This window comes from Neolamprologus multifasciatus, chromosome 17 (assembly GCF_963576455.1).
Source record: "Neolamprologus multifasciatus chromosome 17, fNeoMul1.2, whole genome shotgun sequence".
Classification (NCBI taxonomy): domain Eukaryota; kingdom Metazoa; phylum Chordata; class Actinopteri; order Cichliformes; family Cichlidae; genus Neolamprologus; species Neolamprologus multifasciatus.
In genome coordinates, this window is record NC_140455.1 from 7,343,652 (window position 1) to 7,364,805 (window position 21,154).

Below are 21,154 nucleotides of genomic sequence, written 5' to 3' on the forward strand. Positions count from 1 at the left end.
CAATGGATTCATTCAGCGGGACCATTAGGGAGACTGCTTTAAACATAATGCTAACATCTGGCCACTGTTTAGATCAAGACGTTATTGCTGCATTAGCTGATTACTTGTGCAATGAGGGCAAGCTATACACACATGATTAGCATAACATGATCTTATTACATTGTTAGCCATCCAATCCACTTGTCGTTAGAGTAGTGTTATCATTTAATTGGAGTTATGACTCTCACCATCTGGCCAGATTATTTGGAGAATATGCTCTCCGCATATTCGTTAGGTAAATATTTATTGTTCGAGCTAGTTTCAGCTTACTGCTGTTTGGTGCTGTGCAGGCTGTGTACATGTATTCATAGATCAGCAAGAGTGCATCCTTTCATTTGACTCCTTTTATGCTGCCCTACTAAAATGTAGTCGGCCTTATAGCCACCAGTTCCAACTGGTTCACAGCCGTGTGAATTACTGACTTAGTAAAGACCCAGAGACACAATATTAAGCCATAATGATCACTTACAAGTCAGGATTACTGATTAAAAGCTTTTGCGATAGTGACCACAGTCATTGGCTTTTTATTCAAAATTGTCCACAAAACACCAGATTCTAAATTCATTTCTTACGGCACTTACTGAAATTAAACAGCCATATAATGACTTTCTGTCAAGGTCAGATCACTTTTGTATCCTTAGGGAGTGGTGGTAAGGAGGGCACTAATGGATGGTATTACCCAGTAACTCGATCTTAGATGAATGGATGAAAATAATCTGTTGACCCTGAACCCAAGGACAATGTGAATGTATACTGTAAAAATCAATGTAAATTACAAGAAATACTGCAAAAATAGGCACAAACATACGAACACTGGCAATGTGTTGAACAGTTTGAACAGGTTTCCATATTGTAAAATGTTTTCTTATTTACATTAAACTTATACAAGTCAATAAATAAATGTAAGAAAAAAAGCTTTTAATTTATGTGCATGTGTGTGTGAAGGGGTGTGATATTAGGTATCCTAGGCTTTTGGAGCATGTGGCCACAGGCCCATATACTCGAGGATGCTTTTCTCCAGTTTCAGGTAATCACTGTACTCCTTCAAGTCCGCCTCCTCGCTGTCTACCTGGAATGTGACTGGCTTGTCAGGCTCCTGCAGACAAAGCCAGAGAAAAAAGCTTCATCATAAACAATAATTACGAAACAATAGAGCACTTAATCCAAGATCTCATCGTTTCCCATCGTAGAGGCAGAAAATTGCATTGCCTCTGAATTTTACTGAACTGAAATTTTATTGAAGGATGCAAATATTAAATAAGATGACACTTTTCAAGTAAAATCTGGACTGTGCCCTGCATCTGTGTATTGCATGCAGGGCACAGTTTTAAAAAAAGGAAAATTAGGATACTGTGTGGCAAATTCCTGATACTTTCCTCCCATAACAGTAAACCAGACAGTATTGTTCATATCATATTTAAGAGGTGCCTTGTCCTTATCATCCATCTAAATTCAAATTGCCGTAGATGTTTTAAAGCCAACGGCAGAAAGAAGCTGGAGGTGAACATGAAAATTCATTCCTGTTTAGAGGAATTAAGAGAAAGTATCCACTCCAAGTGACATTACTACAGCAACACAAAACTTTTTTGGTAGCTGCCATGCAGCCTAAGATGGAACCAGTTAGCCACTTAAGTTTGCTTCTATACTTAGCAGGCAGACTGTCAGGCACTGCCTGTCAATAACTACCCTATCCCCAGTGCTTGGGATCAAATAACGATGTGAATGAATTAAACATGAGCGGATAGAAAATGAGAGAGAGACACAAAAAGAGATACACAAGTGCCTTCTTCATCTTTTCCAATGTCAACTTTATACGTCTACATATTTAGCTGGGTCAGTACTAAAACTTTTGTAAGTCTGCTGAAGATTCTGATTACCAATGCAGGGACGTTTTGTGGGAAGTCAAGGTTTAACTCAAGGACACTTTCACTGAAAACAAATTCTCCTGGAATTGGACAAATGGCAAAGGACACAGGGAAAGAAAAGCTTTAGTGTTCTCCTATCCTTTCTCGTCCTTCATTTTCATTTCAAATCTAACCATTCATTGTGCGTCATTATGGTCTGAGCTGTCAGATCTAGGAAATTACAAACACTGGACACAGGACATCTTTCCTCCCTCTCAGCTGCTGTTGAGCCACCTTCCAGTCACACTGATGGAAACTGGCACCTTAAGACTTCTGGGAATTCAGTTTAGAATTAAAACCTACTGCTCACCACTTGTTCTTTAGACTCGCCTGCCTCCTTTCTCGGTTTCGCCCACAGTTCGTCCCACTCCAAATAATCGTTCAGCCTGTCATACTCTCGGTCAAAGAAGATCTGCATGTTTAAATCCTGCATACAAACAAAGCAAAACAAGACAAAGATACTAGTTAGCAGTCAATAATACTGTAGCAGCCATTAAATACCTTTAAGAAAAATAACACATTTTTACCGCAGTTTCTTAACATTACACAAGGGTCCAAGCAAAACAGACAGCTCAGTCTTCTTACCTCATTCTTAACCGGGGAGCGGAGGGCCTTTGGCACATTGAAAACACGGAGCACTCCAAGGTTGTCAGCAACAGCCAGGTAGTGTTGTTTGGCTGTAAGTACAAAACAGTCCATTAAATGAGTTTTAAGGTTCAAAAATCGTATCTGTCCTGAGCACCTAATATAAGCCAAGAACTCACAGGAGGTGATACAGGGTTTGATGCAGGTAATTCTGGTACTGGTGACGTGTTCATGGACGTGTGTAGGTTCGCTGGTGTTTAGGAGCAGGTTCCACACCTCAATACTGCCATCATTTCTCCCAATGAAGAAAACCGCAGGTCGGGAGAGGGACCAGCATGCCGCACTGTACTCTTGTTTAGAGCTTGGTCCCAGGAAGATCGGGCCACCCTGGATGTTGTGGTTTACAAGAAGTATTTAAAGAATTTTGTGCGTTCTGAAGCATTTTAGTTATTGAATTATGTGCTCCAATTTTGTCGATTGAACTTGTGGTATTTTACTTGTGTGTTACTTAGGACGAATTAGTCCGTGTCTGTGCATGGTTCCCATTTGGACGTGCTTCAAAAACCAAAATTGACAGTGTTTATCCAAAAACCAAACAAACAAAAAAAAAGATTGCTAATGCTGAGGCTCCACAAACCATACATGGCTGCTACATCCATTTTTTATGTACAGTCTATGTCTGTGACCAACTGAATAAGTGTGAATAGTTTTGCTTAGTTTTGCAACCAAGAAATTATGTAATTTGAATTGTCTCGATTCTATGTGCATTATGCATACGTCATGTAAGGTAATCAATGTTTTCTGTTGCAGTACCATCACACCCTCTTTCCAGATGGCCAAGTTCCAGCCTCCTGTTGTCAAAAGAATGTCTTTGAAAAAGGGTGATCGCTGCATTGTGTTCACAAACCAGGCATGAGTTCTAAAACAGAGGAGGGGCTTGGCACCTGGGAGTGAAGTGAGACAGATGGAGAATATGCACAGTTTTATTTGACAGTAATTTCCTTCCAAGGTAATCATAATGCAAAGGAGCAATTAACCCTGTAAAACATTATGGTCATTGCATTTGGCTAGGCTACCAAACGAAATAGTGGATTTAATGTGAAAGTAGCAATCAAAGTCATTTGAATAAATTGGGTGTAATTGTTTTATGAATCAACGTACTGCTGTCAGTCTGACAGCTGAGCACTGGTGAGCCATAAAAAACAGAGCGCGGCAAGCCTGACTACTCACTGAACTTTCGTCCAAACTCATCTTCCTCCAGTTTCCAGTCAGTGTAGACAATCTCTCCTTCCTGTGAAAAATGAACATAAAACTGTTTATAAATGTATGTATGTGTCTTCCTTATTTCAGTTAAGTTGTAACGTATAGTATACTCCTTAAGTGGCATGACAAAAACATGTGCAAAAACCTAATAAAAAAAATCATTCATTATTGGTTATGCCAATTTGAGATGAACTTCAATGTAAAAAAAAGAAGTCCAGCTTGCTCACAAGCTGAGTAAAGCGTACTTAAACAGTCAAGAACTTAACTGTATTTTTTACTTGCTCTATGTTGATATCATTTGAAGACATTTTCAAGTTTCAAGTTTTATTGTCATGTACAGATAAACAATGTAGCCACATTTAATTTAATGAAATTATTTGGCTCGTGCTCCTCAGCCTTGCATGAGCATATAGAGAGTGTGCAGTTTATTTAGAAGAAAATAACAGAATTTTTACCTCTGTTCCAACATAAAACTTGGTATTGACATTGTCCGGGGTCTTGAGCGTTTTGGCTGAGGGTATTCTGAGTTGACTGTATTCTGGGAGGACCTCTGCCCCATCATTTTCATTATCTTGTTATGTAAGACAAAATAGGAAGAGACGGTAAAGTAAGAACAGGTTAAAAGTTCAACTCATTGTTTTTTATTTATTTATTTAACATTTCAGTGACCTGAGAGAGGGAGCCTGGTGCTGACGTGGGACTAAAATGTTCACAATACTCAGCGCCTTGTTACTAGACAAGTGCAAATATTTCAATAAACTCAAATAGGGGAAGAAAAATAGGTGAAAACTAGCAGATTTTAGGAAAAAGAATATCTGCTTTATTCAAATGAAGGAAATAACAGCCTGAACTGCGGCAGTGGTGCTGTAATTTGACCGTGAACAAGACGACAGAAGTACTAAAGCAAGTGAGGTGGGGAGGGGGTACAGCCGAAGTGAAAGGGCTGGCAAGAGTGGATTTGAAGGGAGAGAGAAAGAAAAGCACAAGAAGTAGAGGTAGGAGGGAAGCCTGTGGAGAAAACAGGGACAGGAGGTAAAAGGTGGAGGGGCTGAAATAGGTTAAGCTGGTAGAAGCCTTTTCCATCACAAAAGCCTGACTGTCTGCCAGAGATCATGTGGGTCTATCTGTTCACAGCCCCTTACCTGTGGACCGCTCTCGATCAAGTCTCACTCTTAAAGGTTAGATCAGATTACCAAACCACATGTCTTCTAAATCTATTTTCTCCCAGTTAAGATGTGTGTAAAGATATGAGAAAGATGATACAGGAACAGCTACAGACAGTGTTTGACTTTGCTTAATCCCCATGAGGGCCTGCTCACAATTTATTTCAGTGTGAAAAATCATGTTAACAAGTATATTGTAGCTTTTTAAATGTTCAGAGAAATGTCAAAAGGCACAGAAGCACACAGCAAAGACCACCCTCAATCAATGTGAGTCAGATATCTTAGGTAACGCTGCAGTATTAATCACACAGGGATTCATTAAGATCGTAATAACAGACTCCCTGAGGGCTGATGAAAAAAGAAGCAGATTTATTGCTTGAGTTAGTAAGCATATTAATTCTATAACAACCAGCCACCAAGGCTGTGTTTATGGAAGCCAGACAAAGACATGTCTCTTCTTGACCAGCCAGGACACACATGATCATCTTCTGGCCCTCAAGGAGTCTGAGCAGCATATTGCAAAGAGCTGACAGTCAGCAAAGCCAATGGTCTGCAACTGTGGCCGCCTTGTTTTGGAAGTATCACTTAATAAAGTGCCATGAAACCTGAGGAGAGACTAGACAGAGAGAGAAATAGAGTAGCTCGGGGCCAAATGAGCCCTGCCCCACTGATCACTGTGCTCAGCCATCCAAAAGAGAACTCAAGAATCCAAAACTCCCTCAAAGAGGTCAGGAGACATGTCTGTGATGCTCAGTTTTTAACACATTCTGTGCCATTCAGATATTATAAGAATTGTTCAGGCACATAAAAGAATAATTGCTCTTTACCTTTGATATTTTGAAGACACAGTGAGTGTATCTTTCTATAGTTTGTGCTTGAGCTTTGCTTCATTACTTTCCTCATCAAAACTGTTATATGGACAACAATGAAAATGAGACTACTCAGCTACAATGGGGAAATCATTTCTCTAATTGTTATGGTAGTTTAATTTTAATGGAGGGCACACCGAATATAAACCAAAAACCCAGAAAACACTTTATATAGAAGTTATAAATTGATTTTGAAAGAAGAATTTGATCCATGACCAAAGAGCCGTCCATGACCCGTCTTTAGTGTTCTGACTGAGGAGAGGATGTTTGTGTCCAAGATTTTACTGTGGGGATGATGCTCTTAGTGCCATATGCAGCATTTCTCTTCCTTCAAACACAAACACAATAACTTGACCACAGTACTTTCTCCTCAACAGGTCTGCAATCCTGCCCCTGACATTCATGGAGAGCTATTTGGTCTTACTTATGGTGGTGGAGAGGTTGGAATGGGAGAAACAGATTCGGGAGTATCTGTAACTGATTGATTGACTGTATGAATCATACTTGTTATTAATCTCTGGCTCTCTTCCACAGCATGTCTTTTATCCTGTCTGCCTTCTTTTACCCCAACCGCTCAAGGCAGATGGCCCCGCCCCTCCCTGAGCCTGGTTCTGCTGGAGGTTTCTTCTTGTAAAAAGGGAGTTTTTCCTTCCCACTGTTGCCAAAGTGCTTGCTAATAGGGGGTCATATGATTGATGGGTTTTTCTATGTATTATTGTAGGGTCTACCTTACAATATAAAGCACCTTGTTGTTGTGATTTGGCGCTGCATAAATAAAATTGAATTGAATTGATCTGAATTAATCTGTCTGCCGCATGCAGACATGCAAATCAATTTATAATGTTTCTCTCCATTAAACTGAAGCTTCCATGAATATTAGAGATGGTTCTTTTTTTTTCCAATAAGCAACAAATTCAGCAGGGGATCAAACAACATCTCTTATGGACAATCGGTTTGATTTGAATGAGCATGTGAGTGAATCAGCTTCCTAAAATGTTTGGCATCAAACAAAAAAACCACAAAGTATTTTGTGTAATTAAGTAATGTGACTGATTGCAGGAAATTCAGAGAATGAGTATAACAGACTGAAACAGACAAAGCCTTGCAGCCTCGAGGGTAAAAGCTCTTGCTCACCTGTGTTCCTACCTGTATTACTATTACAGGTGTAATGTTCTAGGCTGAACTTCAAAGGAGCATACTCTCCACTTGTACCAATCTTTGGCAAGGAAACCTGACACATGGCATAAAAGAAGATGGCTTTTATCACTTGAAGAAAAAAAGAAAACCTTATCTAAAACAAAATCACAGAGCATGCTCAAGAATCTACACACTGAAATCATTACCTAAACCCCAGTTAAATAAATCCAATGCACACGTATATACAAATTAAATAGTTATTCAATTTAAGCCATTTTCCTTATTTTCTTGTAACAAATCTTTGTCTGCAGAATAATTACTGATGTGTAAAAATAACACTAAACATCGAATCATTCTTTTTCTTATAGTTGATTTTCTTATGGTTGGAAGTTGAAGAAAAAAGCTCTTTCTACACAAATCACAAGCTCTGTAATGCATCCCAGACATGAAAGTACCCTCAAGAGTGGTTTCCATGTCCGGTCCAGGTGTTTGAAAGTTTTGGGGATGCTAAAGGGTGTCATCATGGTCTTCTGATCCACATCTTGCTTCCTGTCGGCCAGAAACTGGTTCTGTAGTTTTGGCACTCGCAGATCCCAAAACATGACAGTGCTTTAGACAGAGACACAATAAGATAATGTGGAATTAGGAACCACCTGAAAATTAACAAAATTCTCTATTGTCAAATGTTCATATTCAAACATGATTGTTGCATATATAGATGTGGTTATTGCCAAAAACAACAGGAGCAGTGTTTTGAATCTTTCTGTCATTTGCAACTCCTTTAGCGCCGGTCTAATGACGCAGAGTGTGAAACGCAATCTGTATTCACATTGATACTTCAATGAATAACAGGACATGCAAAGTGAAGTAACACATAAAAACACTAGTGAGAATTAGACTGCATAGCTATTTCCTGAGAAATATAATGATTGCCAGATACACTCATTTACGTGGTTTACAAAAGGCAATATTTTAACCAACTGCACAGCTCTTCAATATATTATTGGCTCAGTATGTTCAACCAGAGGAGAATGACTACAGATTACACCATAGAATTAAGATGAAACCGGAAAAATAATCCAGCGTGTTTGAGTGCCACCAATGGAAAGCTTTACAACTTTACAAGCATCTTTACAGTCTACTCTACAAGAAAAAAAATTAACTCTATATAAATACCTTTCATCTTTATGAAAAATTTATAGGTGATGTTTTCACACATATACATTCTATGTTTTAAACTTAGCTAGTAGCTGTTATGTCTTGTTAATCCAAGTCACTGATCTGAACAAAATTGTAGTGTTTTATTATTTAATTGATATGTGACTTGGCACTAATAGCCAGACATGTTTGTCTGCCAAATACAGACAGTAAAACCAAACCCATACTTGAAGCTAGGGATGTAGTTTGCTAACTTTCTAGCATTAGCCTGAAGTTAGAATTCCATCTTCTCTAAGAGATCTGGTACTGCTTCAATTTTTCTGTATCTTGCAACAGTGTTTCTACTCTTTTTACAATTCAGCAATAAATATTACTACTTCTTATATTCTCTGTATTTGCTTTCTTTTGTATTTAATTTCCAGCGTTAGTTGTGAGTCAGTTTGATTTGGAATTACACAAAATATACACCAAGAAACTTAAATTATGATGTATTTATTTAGCTCATGTTACGGCATAAGTAGTATAATATTCCCATTTGGGTTGTTTTGCTTATTATCTAAACTTGTCGAGGTTTTGTTGTAATTTCATAATAATATTTTATGTATCCTTTTTTCTATGCACATGTAGAGGTGTGGCAAAGTCAAGTCAGTTATGATGAGTGAAAATGATTAAAACCCATTTTCTAAACACTGTTCACTTCCAAAGGTTTTCTTTCTTTTCTTTTTTTCCCTGTATTTGACCTTCATTAGAATGTCAACAATCCAGAGAGACTCAAAACAAGGGCAGTGAGAGAGAAAGGGGACGTGATAAAGCAAACAGTAGATCTAGCGAGTGTATAATGTATCCATCAGGTAACCAGAGGCCTTTGTTTGCCTACTTTGCAAATAACTGTATGTATTAAAAAAAAACCACACATGCTATCAGCCACTAAAAACACACTTAGAATCAACATCCAAAGTACAAACTGACAAGCAGTGAAAAGTAAGAAGAAAAAGTATCAGGAGTTGTTTTTTTCATTAAACTGTAGAGAACTTACCAGTCAGGGGAGCAGGTGACAACTTGAACAGAAATGTTAGAAATGTTTTGAACTGGAACGCCTGTCCTGGTCACCTAAACAGAGGGAGTTACAAAATCAATAAATGTCTGCATCAGGCTTGGTCTTGTAAAGAATGAACATGGTTCATGAAGCTGTATGGGTGGTTGGATTTTCCCCTGGGGGCACTTTGATGATTGCCTTATTTTACTTATCCAGATAACTGAAAGTGATCGATGTGATTTACTGCAAGTAACTACATAGAGGTAAGTGATAGGCACAAGTGGGAAACCAAATCTGGACATATATGGCTAGTAATTTTCTGTGCACACTTAATATTGGATTTCTTTGTAAAAGACAAAATACCATAGTCTTACTGCAGAAAATATATCTTTAGATAAATATAGGTTTAGATTTGATTTCTTTTGACGTTGTGATTGTGGGGTTTGTTTCCTCTGAACATATATTCTACATTGCTCCTTTTCTGTGCTCGCACCCTCATTTGTAACATTTGCTCTGCTTGCTATCTACTTCCCACTAATGCCCTACATCCTCTTAGCCCTGTTTATAGTGAATTGGCCATTAACCTGTCACCATTCCAAAACAAGACAGAGAAATCAGTATGCCAGTATGAGACCTGACCTTGAAGTGTGTGTTTTGTTACCATTTTGAGATTGGGGGGTTTTAGTATGTTGAATTACGACACAGTGTTTGTATTAGATATAATTTAGGGAGGCTGAGATCTAGAGAACACTAAAGATTGCTTTTCTGAGACTATTGCTGTGTAGTCACACAAAAACACCTTTTATCCACACGCTAAACAGCAGTAACCTTGTGGAAGGGCTCAGAGTAGGCTCTGGAGGAAAAAGTAATTCCCAACAGTTGTTAATTCCCTCCAACCCCTTTGCCCTTCAGTCCCTCAGTACCTCAAATGTTTTCGGCAGCCACTGGACATCAGTAACTGGGGATTTGTGGCTGCTTTCTATGGAAGAAACTGCACAGTAGCGCATGATAGGAGTCTTGTTCTCTTTTTTGTTACCCAAGTCCTGTAGGGAAAGCAGACACGCGACAGTAATGTGCTGTATGGTGAGCTCTGACAATTCAGTCTACACACAAATTCAATCTAGACACAAAGACTGTACACAGCCGAATAACCACTGTAAAACGCACAAGCAGAATAATGAAATGCAAATGATGACTTCGATGTGTGCATGGAAAAACAAACAGCACACAGATAAATACACTCAAACACATTCTGGCACAATAGAGCCACTTAAAAAACATAAAATCGCTGCAATATGATTATTTCATTTGTTTAAAACACCTCCTCATAGTGTTGCAAGCAAATTTTAAACATATATCTTAGTCGTAGTGTGGACTTGCAATTGGATTTTTTATGTGCAATGGAGCGAATAAACAAAAAATAGATAGAGAAGATGTTAATTTAAAAAATGTAATTCTTCATTTATCTGACAACCCAGTGACAGGTGGTGGTGTAGCACAGCTTTCACATCACCTAACAGAGCGTTCTAGTAGATACAACTGCCACTGTTTACACTGCAAACAGCAGGAAGGGCAGTGATCTGATTTCACTGTGTGTTATCTTCTATGTGGGGGCAAGAAACAAGAGTTATGTAACAGCTGGCGTATGTGAGCCGGTGCTGTTGACTCTGGTGAATAAAGGGCTAACAATGACAAAGAGAACAGAGGGAGGCACAGAGGGTGGGAGAGGGGAAGGCAAAGAGAAGGAAGCAGTAAGGAGAAGGATGGAGACAGCTGCTCCACTGTAGAGGTAATAAAAACACCCAAGGTAAATCTGGGCCAGAGATGATAGGACACGAGTGTCTATTTAAATACAGCTGGAAGATATCAGTGCAGGTTAGGCTTTAAGCGGAAGCTTTAAGAAACTGTAAAACAAAACATTTTCAAACTATAAAAGCTACACTGAAATGAGCTAAAACAAAACAAAGTCAAAACTATGATAAACAAAAAAAAAAAAAAAAAAAAATAGAAAATACAAACTATAATAACTCACAGCTGTTCTCTGGCCTTCACTTTAAGGGTTTTACTACATTATAAATATAATGTGTTTCCCACAACATATTGTCGCATTACTATTCTGTCCCCGCCCTCTGTGAAAATGTGTTTTTTACAAGGCTTTGCCAAAAATATTTCAGTCTTCAGTCGGAATTTTCACTTTATCTCACTTCAGTTTAACTGAGATTTCTATATGAAGCCTAATAAGCTGCACGTATATAGAAGCAGGGTTTATATAACGATATAATCTTTCTAAGAGATTCACTCCTTTCAAGTAATGAGTAGAGTAAGGAATTATTATTGCAAAAAAAGTAATTAGATTACTGTTACTTTCCCGTAAGCACGCTCCATTACTGCGTTACTAAACCATGATTTTTTTTTTGAGAGCGTCTCATGACAATGACGTACAAGCGTGCCACGTCCGTGGCAGCAACAGACGTGTGCAGATCAACAACGGATAATATGAAGTACGGGAGAGAGTACGACCGTGCAGCGTTTAAAGCTTGGAAGTGCTGACATTATTTTGAGTTTGATTCCGAAAAAAGTGACAAAAACATTAGCGTCCGCTGTTCACTCTGCATGGGAAGAAAACGTCTTTTTCCAGCGAAAAATTAAACTTTAAATCTGCCACGGGAATGTGAAATTAACAGAGAAACTCCCCGGATCCCCCCACTGACATGACCGCTGCAGCACCGGGCAAACCTCCACCGCCCCACTCCTGCTAAACAGGTGAAAATAGATTTAAGAGTGACAGGATTTAGTCCCACTGAACCTTTGATTTTATTTATTTATTGATGTTTTACTTGCATCTATTTGAAAGAGTGAGTTGTGAACACAAAAAATTATTTTATTTTATATGCTGGAATATGCAGAGAATAAATGTTAAATAAATTATATGTAAAAGTCAAAGACTGTTACATATAATTTAATTTTTGCATGATTCAATGTGCATAAAGTTAAAAGATTAAAATTAGTAAAACAATTTTTAAAAAAAGAGACTTTTTCATTTGATTCAAAATTCATTTCAACTTTATATGTTGGATTATGCAGAAAAAATATTATTGGGCAGAAAGGTCTATTGCTTTATTATGTGTTCAGGTTGTGTATTATGTTATTCAAAAGTAACTAATTACTTTTTTCAAGTAACTTGACTAACATTGTACAAAACAGCACGTCTCACTGCATCAGCACTGTGACTATTTCAAAGACAGTACGGGTACTTACAAATGCGTCAGTGTCAGAGTCGGAGTCTGAGGCTTTTTTACTGTTAGGCCGTGTTCCCTGTAAGTGCGGGATGTGAAAAGAAATGTCCCACAACACCACCTGAGACATCAGCAACATAAAATCGTTTAGTGGTGACGATCATTTGAGCCTGAGACTATAGATAATAATATACAAATATATATATTATTTAAAAAAACCCTCAAACATATCATATTAAATGCTGACAGAAGAGTGGCAACAGTATGCAATACCATGTTTATATTGAACTAAAATGAGGGCATGGGATGAGAAACTGATTATTTTGATTTGTGAAGGTGAGACGCTGAGTGAAAAAGGAGCACCTTGCCATTCCTGCAGCCACCAACAATAACATTTGGATTCGAAGGGCAGAACTCGAAGGCAAAAATGTCATCTGGGCACTCCAAGAGCAACTATATATATATATAAAAAATCAAAACACATAAAAATGAGCATACACATATTTCCAAGCAGAGGTTTCCATGTATAAGGAGCTTCCCAACGCAAAAATGTATTTATTCTAGTCTCTCATATGCCTACACTAGACATAAGGGAAAAAAGACAGTATGCAGTATATTTTTTAGCTTTGTTCCCTTTTGTAGAAAATATTATTTATTTATGTTATTTATATGTCTTGTCAAAGTGCCACTGGTCCCAGAGGCTGAAACCAAATCATGACACATGCACCATTGAAGGCACACGTGGAACTCATATTACTTTTGAGCGATTTAGCAGCTTGGTTATATTGATTGAGTGCTTGGCTCAAATCAATAGATCTTTTCCAATTTAATACAGCAGAAGATAAATTACAGTAAAGGGCAAAGACTTAGAGCTAACTCTCAAATACATACATTTAAAAAAAATGTTTTCTCGACTCCCATTAATGGGTTTCTCTCCTCTACTTCTCATACCCGGGGGTTAGATTGATCGGGGAAGCCATAGAAGACAATGAAAGCAGGACTGTTGATGTACACAGTGGACTTATCCAGCTGCTCCTCCTGTTTCTTTATATAAGTCACAGCTATCAGACCTGCCACATAGACAAAACAAACCACACCCCACAATGTATCAGCTACATAGCAACAGGAAAACAGACCTGTGTTTACAAAGCCTTTTTTGAAAAATCTGTAGATCTACTCTAATTTCTACTTTACATAGAAGCAACAAATTGATAATGCATGTGCACTGATCACACTGATATTCTTAAGGTGACGCGTTGATATTACAGATATTACAGATATTACAGATATTACAGCGCTTGTCAGTGAAGTTGAAATAACAGGAAAAGGGAGTTCAATTTCTTTTAGGCAGGCTATTGTATATTTGTACGTATTTATATCATTGCCCACTAAGTGTATACTTTCTCGCCACAAACTGCTGTTGCTGAAAAAACAAGAAATGGGCAAACTCCTGCCTGCCCGGGTCTGTGCAAGGGGTCAATAGTGACCTCATTTTTCCAACTAAAATGATTTTAATGTGACCTGTCAGGGTTCTAACGATTATTTTGCAATGTTCATGAACGTCCAAAGTTTCTATGGTACACAAATCTTGACTTGTTCATAAATGTACTCTATGCTATGTCTGTAGAAGTCTATGTACTTCACCATGGATTGTAGGGTGCCAGCTGACGCTGCTGATTTTCTTGCCCATGGCGTGCTTCTCGTCTGTGAAGGTCCATTGAAGCTTCAGACCTTCAGAAACCATCACTAACTGGTCAGAAGCTTCTGCTCCTATGCCCAAGGCCTTAAAGTCATCAGTGAACACATTCATTATGTGTGCCTGCTGAAGGGCATGAAAGACCCTGCAAAGTGAAAATGTACCTGTTGAAATTTGGACCGGTACTTTTTACGTATCATTGCTCACAGACAGCGGAGCAAACAGACAAACAAACAAACGCCACTGGAAACATTTTTTCTCTCTCGCCTCGGCAGAGGAATAAAGTACACACAATTGTCTTAATACACCATCATCATATTTCCACTGAATATTCCTGCATTCATAATACTGGATGGGATTGAGTTATCTATGGCTGATATTTTGAGCATGGGTTGTTAAGAAGCAGATGGAAACGACGATACCATAAGAATTCATTTTACCTGGGGGTCACTGAGTTGAGAAACGTCTTCAGTTTCTCAGAACTGAGGATGCTTTCTTTTTCTTTCTCACTTAGCTCTCTTGGTTCATACTGGGTAAACATATTCCTCTGAAACGCCCTGTAAAATAGACAGAAGGCAACACATACAAGAAAACATGGAACTCGCCTTACTTTTAAAACAATATGTTATGAAAAGTGTTGCAGATTCACTGAAAGCATATATAATTTATAAAGCGTGCACAATATGTAGACGAAGCAGAAAATATTTCTGAAATTGATTTCATCTTACTTCCTTGATTCGAAACAGATGCAGTCTTATTATCAGGCTAGTCAAACCTGCACGTGCTTTCCCTCCCTACAGAACAAATCCATTTTAAGTGCACCGATTTGCTGGCCTACCACTCCGTCTGAGCAGTGCTGCTCTGCAGCCTGGGAACTGCCTGCATCCCGCAGTCCCTCTGCATCTGCTTGATGCTGAATCTGCTGTCTTGGTAGGAAGGACACGCCACGGAGCGACACTCGGCCTCTGTACTGTTGCGGTCAGAAAAACAGACAGGTAACCCCGGTCTGCGCTTTAAGTCGAACTTGTAGCACAGCTGATGATGACAGAAGAGACAGAACAGAATTCATGAGCAAAGCAATCAGATCAGATATAAATATTTAATGTTAATTTGAATATACTGCAGTGCCTTTTCTCTGGTCTCTTTGACAGACTCTTGATCTACTTCCAGCTCACTGCCGAGAGATATCCATGGCTTTGGTTCTGGGGTTTTAATGACCTCATCCTCCAACACTATTATTTCAGGTTGTGGGGGCTGCAGAACCTAAATACAATTATAAGAATATATAATATAAAGGACAAAATAACAGTAAAAAAAACCCACACACTAGCAATCTTTACATGTATTCATACTTACAGCAAAATGCTTATGCTAGGGAAAGATAATAAAGTAGTACTTTATTAATAGCTAGGAAAATAGCTAGGAAAGCAAAACAGCCAGGATGATATATGACCTGTCACTATTACTAATAACTGGTGCCACAAAAGCACTAGAAACAATTAACGACCTTTAAATTAAATAATATAAAACTTCTGCCTATGTTACTGCTTATCAGTATACATTTTTTTAATTATTGGCCTGGTCTGTCTAATAACAAACATGCATTGAGGAAAGAAAAAATATATTAACAAAAGAGAACCAAAACTGTTAGCTTACATTATATATTCTAGCCTTGGCTTCTGGTGTGAGAACCAGGTAAAAACTCTGTCCATAGGTGAAATCTACATCAAAAACAAGCATTATTTCATCCTCTGGGTAGTCCTGTCAAAAGAAAGTGAAAATCACAGCATTATTTTTTTATGAGAGTGTTAGAATACATCACAGTACAAACTACTTCTCCAGTAATTTGGTTGAGAGTGAATGTGAAAATGCCAAAAACCCTACAAACATCACAAAAACCGAAATGGCTGAAAGGAAAACTGGTGTCTCATTTGTAGATGACTAAAGTTGCAAAGTTGTGTCATAAATGCATAAAAGAATTAAGACAGAGAAAAAAATGAAGTCAAACTGGTTGCTTTGTCTTTTCCCACAGCTCTTAACTTGGGTCTGTGCATCATCACAGTGTCTGCTTGCTGTTGTCTGAGTAAACTATGCAACAATGCATAACCAGCACCTAACCAGCACAAACTGCTTCACAGGGTGGAAATCGGACACTGCGGCTCTTGTCTTAATATCCTGTATGATGTCGTCCTTGTTCAGCAGCTTGTAAGGGCTCTGCTCTGTGACATCCTCATCAACGCAGCATTCAAAGAGCTCCTGGGTGGCTGTTGTCAGGACGATGGGGTAGATGTCATCAGGGTGATCTTCAGGAGCGTTCAGAAACAATTGAGAGAAGAAAAATAGGGAAGTTATCTGATAAAACGAGCTTTTGGGCTTCATTCCCTAAATGCAAAGCTGATGACTGATGACGGCTAAAATAAATACTAATATTAATACTACTACTACCACAAATAATAATAAAAATAGTGATAATAATGATAATAAATAATTCAGAACCAATTACTTATGTTTTAGAATATTGAATGAGACTGTATCAGATAATCAAACAATAATGATTTTGATATCAAAACAATGTAAACACTCAGATAAGCAAACTCTGGTATAAACGTTGGGATTTTACTGGCTTGTGGATACACACAACAGCTGCAAAGACCACTGACATGTATTTATTCAAATATGCCTGGAGTGGGCCTGGAGAATGCGTGCAGAATTGGTGCATTGCAGTGCATTGTCCATGGGGACGAGTCCTTGTGGTCACAGCAAACTATAAGGCACGCGTACATCCACGCAGAGCCTCGTGTTCACCTTCCAATGAAGAAATGTAACATCCCTCAGACCCAGCGAACGCCTCTCATCCTTTGCCTGCTTTGACTCTACAAATATCAGTCCTTATGAGAAGTCTGTGCACAATGTTTAAATGTTTCTAGGCGCACGTTTGTATCAGAATGTGTAAAAACCAATAGGCCATCCCTCAAGACATAAAGTGCAGTTGCACACATTTATTCAGGACTGTTATAATACGAAGCCAAAGTACTTTACCATCGCCACAACAAAGCTTTTCCTAATAAACAATCCATTCAGAGTCTACTATATCTAAGCCAAGCACAGTCCAGGGCATAGTACAGTAAACAAAGCTTTGTATAATGATAGTTTTCATCCTGCTTGTGGTCTCTCGCTTCAAAGTCTTTCCACAAGGTTGCTAAGGGGACACTGGGAATGCTCAAGTACAGCTTAAGTAACCACTTCCCAGCTGGGTGTGTCAACCTTTTCCACTCACACCACTTAGGCCTCACGCCAAATCATTGTAGTGGAAACTCACACCCTTCATTTCACAGAGTCATGTGTCAACCAAGACATTTGTATTCATGGGAAATATTTGCTTGGGAGACATAAAGAGTGTGATGCGCAGCGTTCCACAGCCCTCAAGAATGCAATTAAATTATATTTGTTGGCTGCTCCAAAAAGCTATTTTTAATTTGTTAAGCTTCTTTTCTCTTGCATAATTTACCCAGGCATTTTTAAAAGCATACCACAAGATATTTATACCAAACCTCAGAGCATTCAAATTTTAGCACAGTTTGTTTTCCAGTCTACTCATATTAGTGAAGAATTTAAGCATTTATCAGCGTATCCTTAATGTCACACAATGTGCAGAAACCTGCATTTATATTTGAACTGTGTTGTTATTGTCACAAAGATTTTAAACTGGTTCCTAAAAAATTACCATTAGTTTTATGGCAAAGACAAGATTTTAGGCTGAGCCCAGGCTTGGCTTGGGCTCAACCTAATTAGGTCATGTTCAATTTTGTCACGTTCACAAATTGGACTTACACTGCTGGAAGGATAAGATTAAAAGGAATAAATAAATGCAAAAAAACTGAGCAAATTTTGAAAGGAAAAATATTTTTTACTCACAATCACCTAATCGAAAGTAAAACATTACTTATGCTGATGATTACAAGCACTTGATCAAAAACAAGTTTTGGGGGTTGGTATGTCTAAGAAAAAAACAAATTTAGGGACACAGAGCCAAGAAGAGAAGAGCTCCAGAGCAGCGGTCCCCAACCCCGGTACCGGTCCGTGAGTCGTTTGGTACCGGGCCGCATGAGTTGAGGCTCAGGTGTGAAATGTATAGTTTTCAGGGTTTTTATCGGTTTTCAGTGTTATTTTGTTATCGTTTTGATCGTTAACTCTGTTTTCCTGGGTCTTTTCACGTGTGTTATGAATAAATCTTCCTTTTTTCGGTACCGGTACTAGTTTTATTTTGTTGTATTTATCTGCGACACCTTAAAGGACGGTCCGTGAAAATATTGTCGGGCATAAACCGGTCCGTGGCGCAAAAAAGGTTGGGGACCGCTGCTCTAGAGGTTACACAGCAGTACACTTGAGAACATATCAGAACAATGCACATATGAAGGATATATAACTATTCACATTATATGACTACTTCAAAATGCAACTGTTCTTTTGACTTGAGCATTGCTACTGGTAAACCTGAAACGGAATAATAAGGGTCTGATTAATATGCAGTGCTGAAAGTCAGCACATACGCAAGTAGGAGAGCCAAATGCTCATGCTCTCTGAGTTCAAGAATAAAAATGCAGTGGTGAAAAATGAACAAAGCCAGCTTTTTGTAAAAGTAAAAACACAATAAGGAGTTAGAATTTAATTTTCTCTCTTTAAAAAAAAAAAAATATATATATTTTTTTTCTTACCAGGTTTTTCCATAGGTGAAGGTGTCAGATTCTTCTTGACTGAATAGAAAGTAACTGTTAGTTGTTAGGGTAAATCAAAAACAAAAGCAAGCCTGTTTAGATTGTTTTGACAATGTGGACTTACACTGTCGGGGCTATTAGCTGGAGACTGGTGGAATGGGTAACACGGGATATTTTAAAAAAGAAAAACTCTGAGAACAATAATCTTTAACAAGGACATGGCACCATCACCTCATAGCAAAATGATGTGCTGAGAGTATTTAACTGTAAGCAGGTTTTCAGCTGTGGCATGGTGAATGTAAAGCAAACACTGAGAATGGGGAATCACAGCTGAGTAGAAACCATCTCCAAGCACCAATGTCACTCTAAGTGCTGTCTAACATTACACTCAAGACCAAATTAAAACAATGCAAATAGCTTTTTTGTTCTAGCTTTTTTTCTCAACTATTTGTGTTACAAAACGAATTAAAAGTAATTCAGTTCCCATGAGTTAAGAATCCCTCAACGTAAACTTAATGGCCAATTCAAAAGCATCAAGGATTATAGGATCACCTTGGCTCTGGGAAATCAGTTTACTCTTTTATTTACATGTCTCTGTATGAAAGATGTTCTTTCATACAGAGACATATACAATAAAAGCAAACAAATGCATTTAAATTCAGAAATTAATACTCCAGGACTCACCTTTTCCTTTAACACCTGTTTTTCTTGAAGGACTTTTTTGCCTCTTGGGTGCCATCTTTGCTCTTTGGGCAGATTTATAAAGGGAAGAGAGGAAGTTTACACATTTTTTTTCAACCAAACACATTCTGTACACAATTTTCAATTTAATTTTCACCACTGTCACTGGCATTAGAACTCATCCACGCAGGCGATCTTGATGCCATTATCAAAAGCTCTGGTGACATCTTGTGGCAGATAAGGGAACTGCATTGCTTACTTAAAAAAAGCTGGTGAACTCTGAGAATAAATGCTTATATTAATTTAAACAACTTACCCAAATAATACATGTTAAAGTTATTATTATAACAATTGTTGTTTAGTTGTCTTAATCAGAATTATAATACAGATTACAACCAGTGATAGAGGAGGTTTTCTTAGACACTTGTGTTATTGTATTGTGTTATATTTTGTGCATATCAGTAAAATATAGTAATATCAGTAAAAGGTTACAGCAATTAGCACTGTTGCCCCACAGCAAGCAGGTCTTGGGTGCAAATCCATGACCTTTCTATGTGTAGTCTATTGTTCTCCTTTGTTCTCCAGCTTTCTCCCACACTCCAAGGACATGCATGTTAGGTTAACTGGTTCTCTCTGTTAGACCTGTAATAGACTGGTGACCTGGATGGATGTAGTCTAATCATCAAAAGTAGTAACAACATAATTTGACCACTGGAAATAATGTTTAGTGATGTGAATATACTCTGCCAAGAGGACGTTTTTACTGCTTTGTGTAATATTAGGAAACTTTATATATCCTCTAACAGCATCTAGTTTAACAAGCTCAAATATTTTTCAATGAACATTCTGTTAAAAACAAACTATGGGTGTGCACTTACAATAATAATTTACTAACATTATTTCGCTTAATATTTCCTTCTGAAACAAAAACACACACAAAAAATGGAACTGGAAAGTATTGGGCCCTTAAAATGCACTAACTCACGAAGATAAAATATTATTACAGTTTTGTAGTTTCTAAAAAGTTTTTTGTTTCATTTTGACGTTTGTTTTCAATATAGATTACTTTCTGAGTTCGCTTGTATTATATAACAATGGTCAATTTAGGTTTTTATGCGTTTCCTAGTTAAATATAGTCTCATTTATTTCCTGAAATATGGATGTCATTTTAGTCAGTTTAATTTTAGTCCACTGTAGTAACAGTATCATATCCACATAGCTATGACTCAGTATAATCCAGAATATGTAAGTCTCAATTTAATATCATAAAGTATAACTCGTAAACGCATTACAGACGTCCTGTTTTCTTTAAGGCTTGCTTAGGTATTACAAATTAGAAGACATTAGCTATTACAGGCTAGTTGCGTTAAGTTAGTCGTGTAGCTAGTTAATAGGGCTAAAGTCATCAAAAGAACACTGGATACGCAGCTTATTTTATGCTCAAATGTGCAACTTTTCCTCTTTACAGAAGAATGAATCAATATTACCGTGATCTCACACCGCATAGGCTTGATACCTTCTTCTATCTTCTAGATATCTTCTTCGCACTCACTGTTTTTGCTCACCAGTGGGTTGGGAACCGCTGGGTTGCCAATGGTTACAAGAGAGAGGGCGGGAGAACATTGACTGGCATTCGCACGAGCTAATCACATTCCAGCTCAACGAGGTTTCG

The 21,154-nt window shown here is 38.0% G+C and overlaps 1 protein-coding gene across 2 annotated transcripts; it reads right to left on the minus strand.

Annotated features, from left to right (window-relative positions):
- Positions 1-532: 532 nt before the first annotated feature.
- On the minus strand, positions 533-21,085 carry dnai3 (dynein axonemal intermediate chain 3). 2 transcript variants are annotated; one of them, XM_085138865.1, is made up of 23 exons: positions 20,970-21,085; positions 19,486-19,547; positions 18,802-18,840; positions 16,205-16,389; positions 15,743-15,847; positions 15,215-15,349; positions 14,925-15,121; positions 14,527-14,643; positions 14,035-14,231; positions 13,342-13,460; positions 12,754-12,843; positions 12,413-12,511; positions 10,078-10,197; positions 9,155-9,228; positions 7,416-7,569; positions 6,970-7,054; positions 4,247-4,362; positions 3,759-3,819; positions 3,342-3,472; positions 2,708-2,915; positions 2,529-2,620; positions 2,254-2,370; positions 533-1,135 (listed from the first exon to the last, which is right to left on the minus strand). In XM_085138865.1, exons 2-23 carry the CDS (start codon positions 19,538-19,540, stop codon positions 1,004-1,006), a joined length of 2,628 nt encoding a protein of 875 aa, XP_084994991.1. In that variant the 5' UTR covers positions 19,541-19,547; positions 20,970-21,085; the 3' UTR covers positions 533-1,003. The 2 variants fall into 2 exon arrangements, with proteins under 2 accessions (XP_084994991.1, XP_084994990.1); XM_085138864.1 differs by having other exon boundaries at positions 6,958-7,054.
- Between the last annotated feature and the right edge of the window lie 69 nt (positions 21,086-21,154).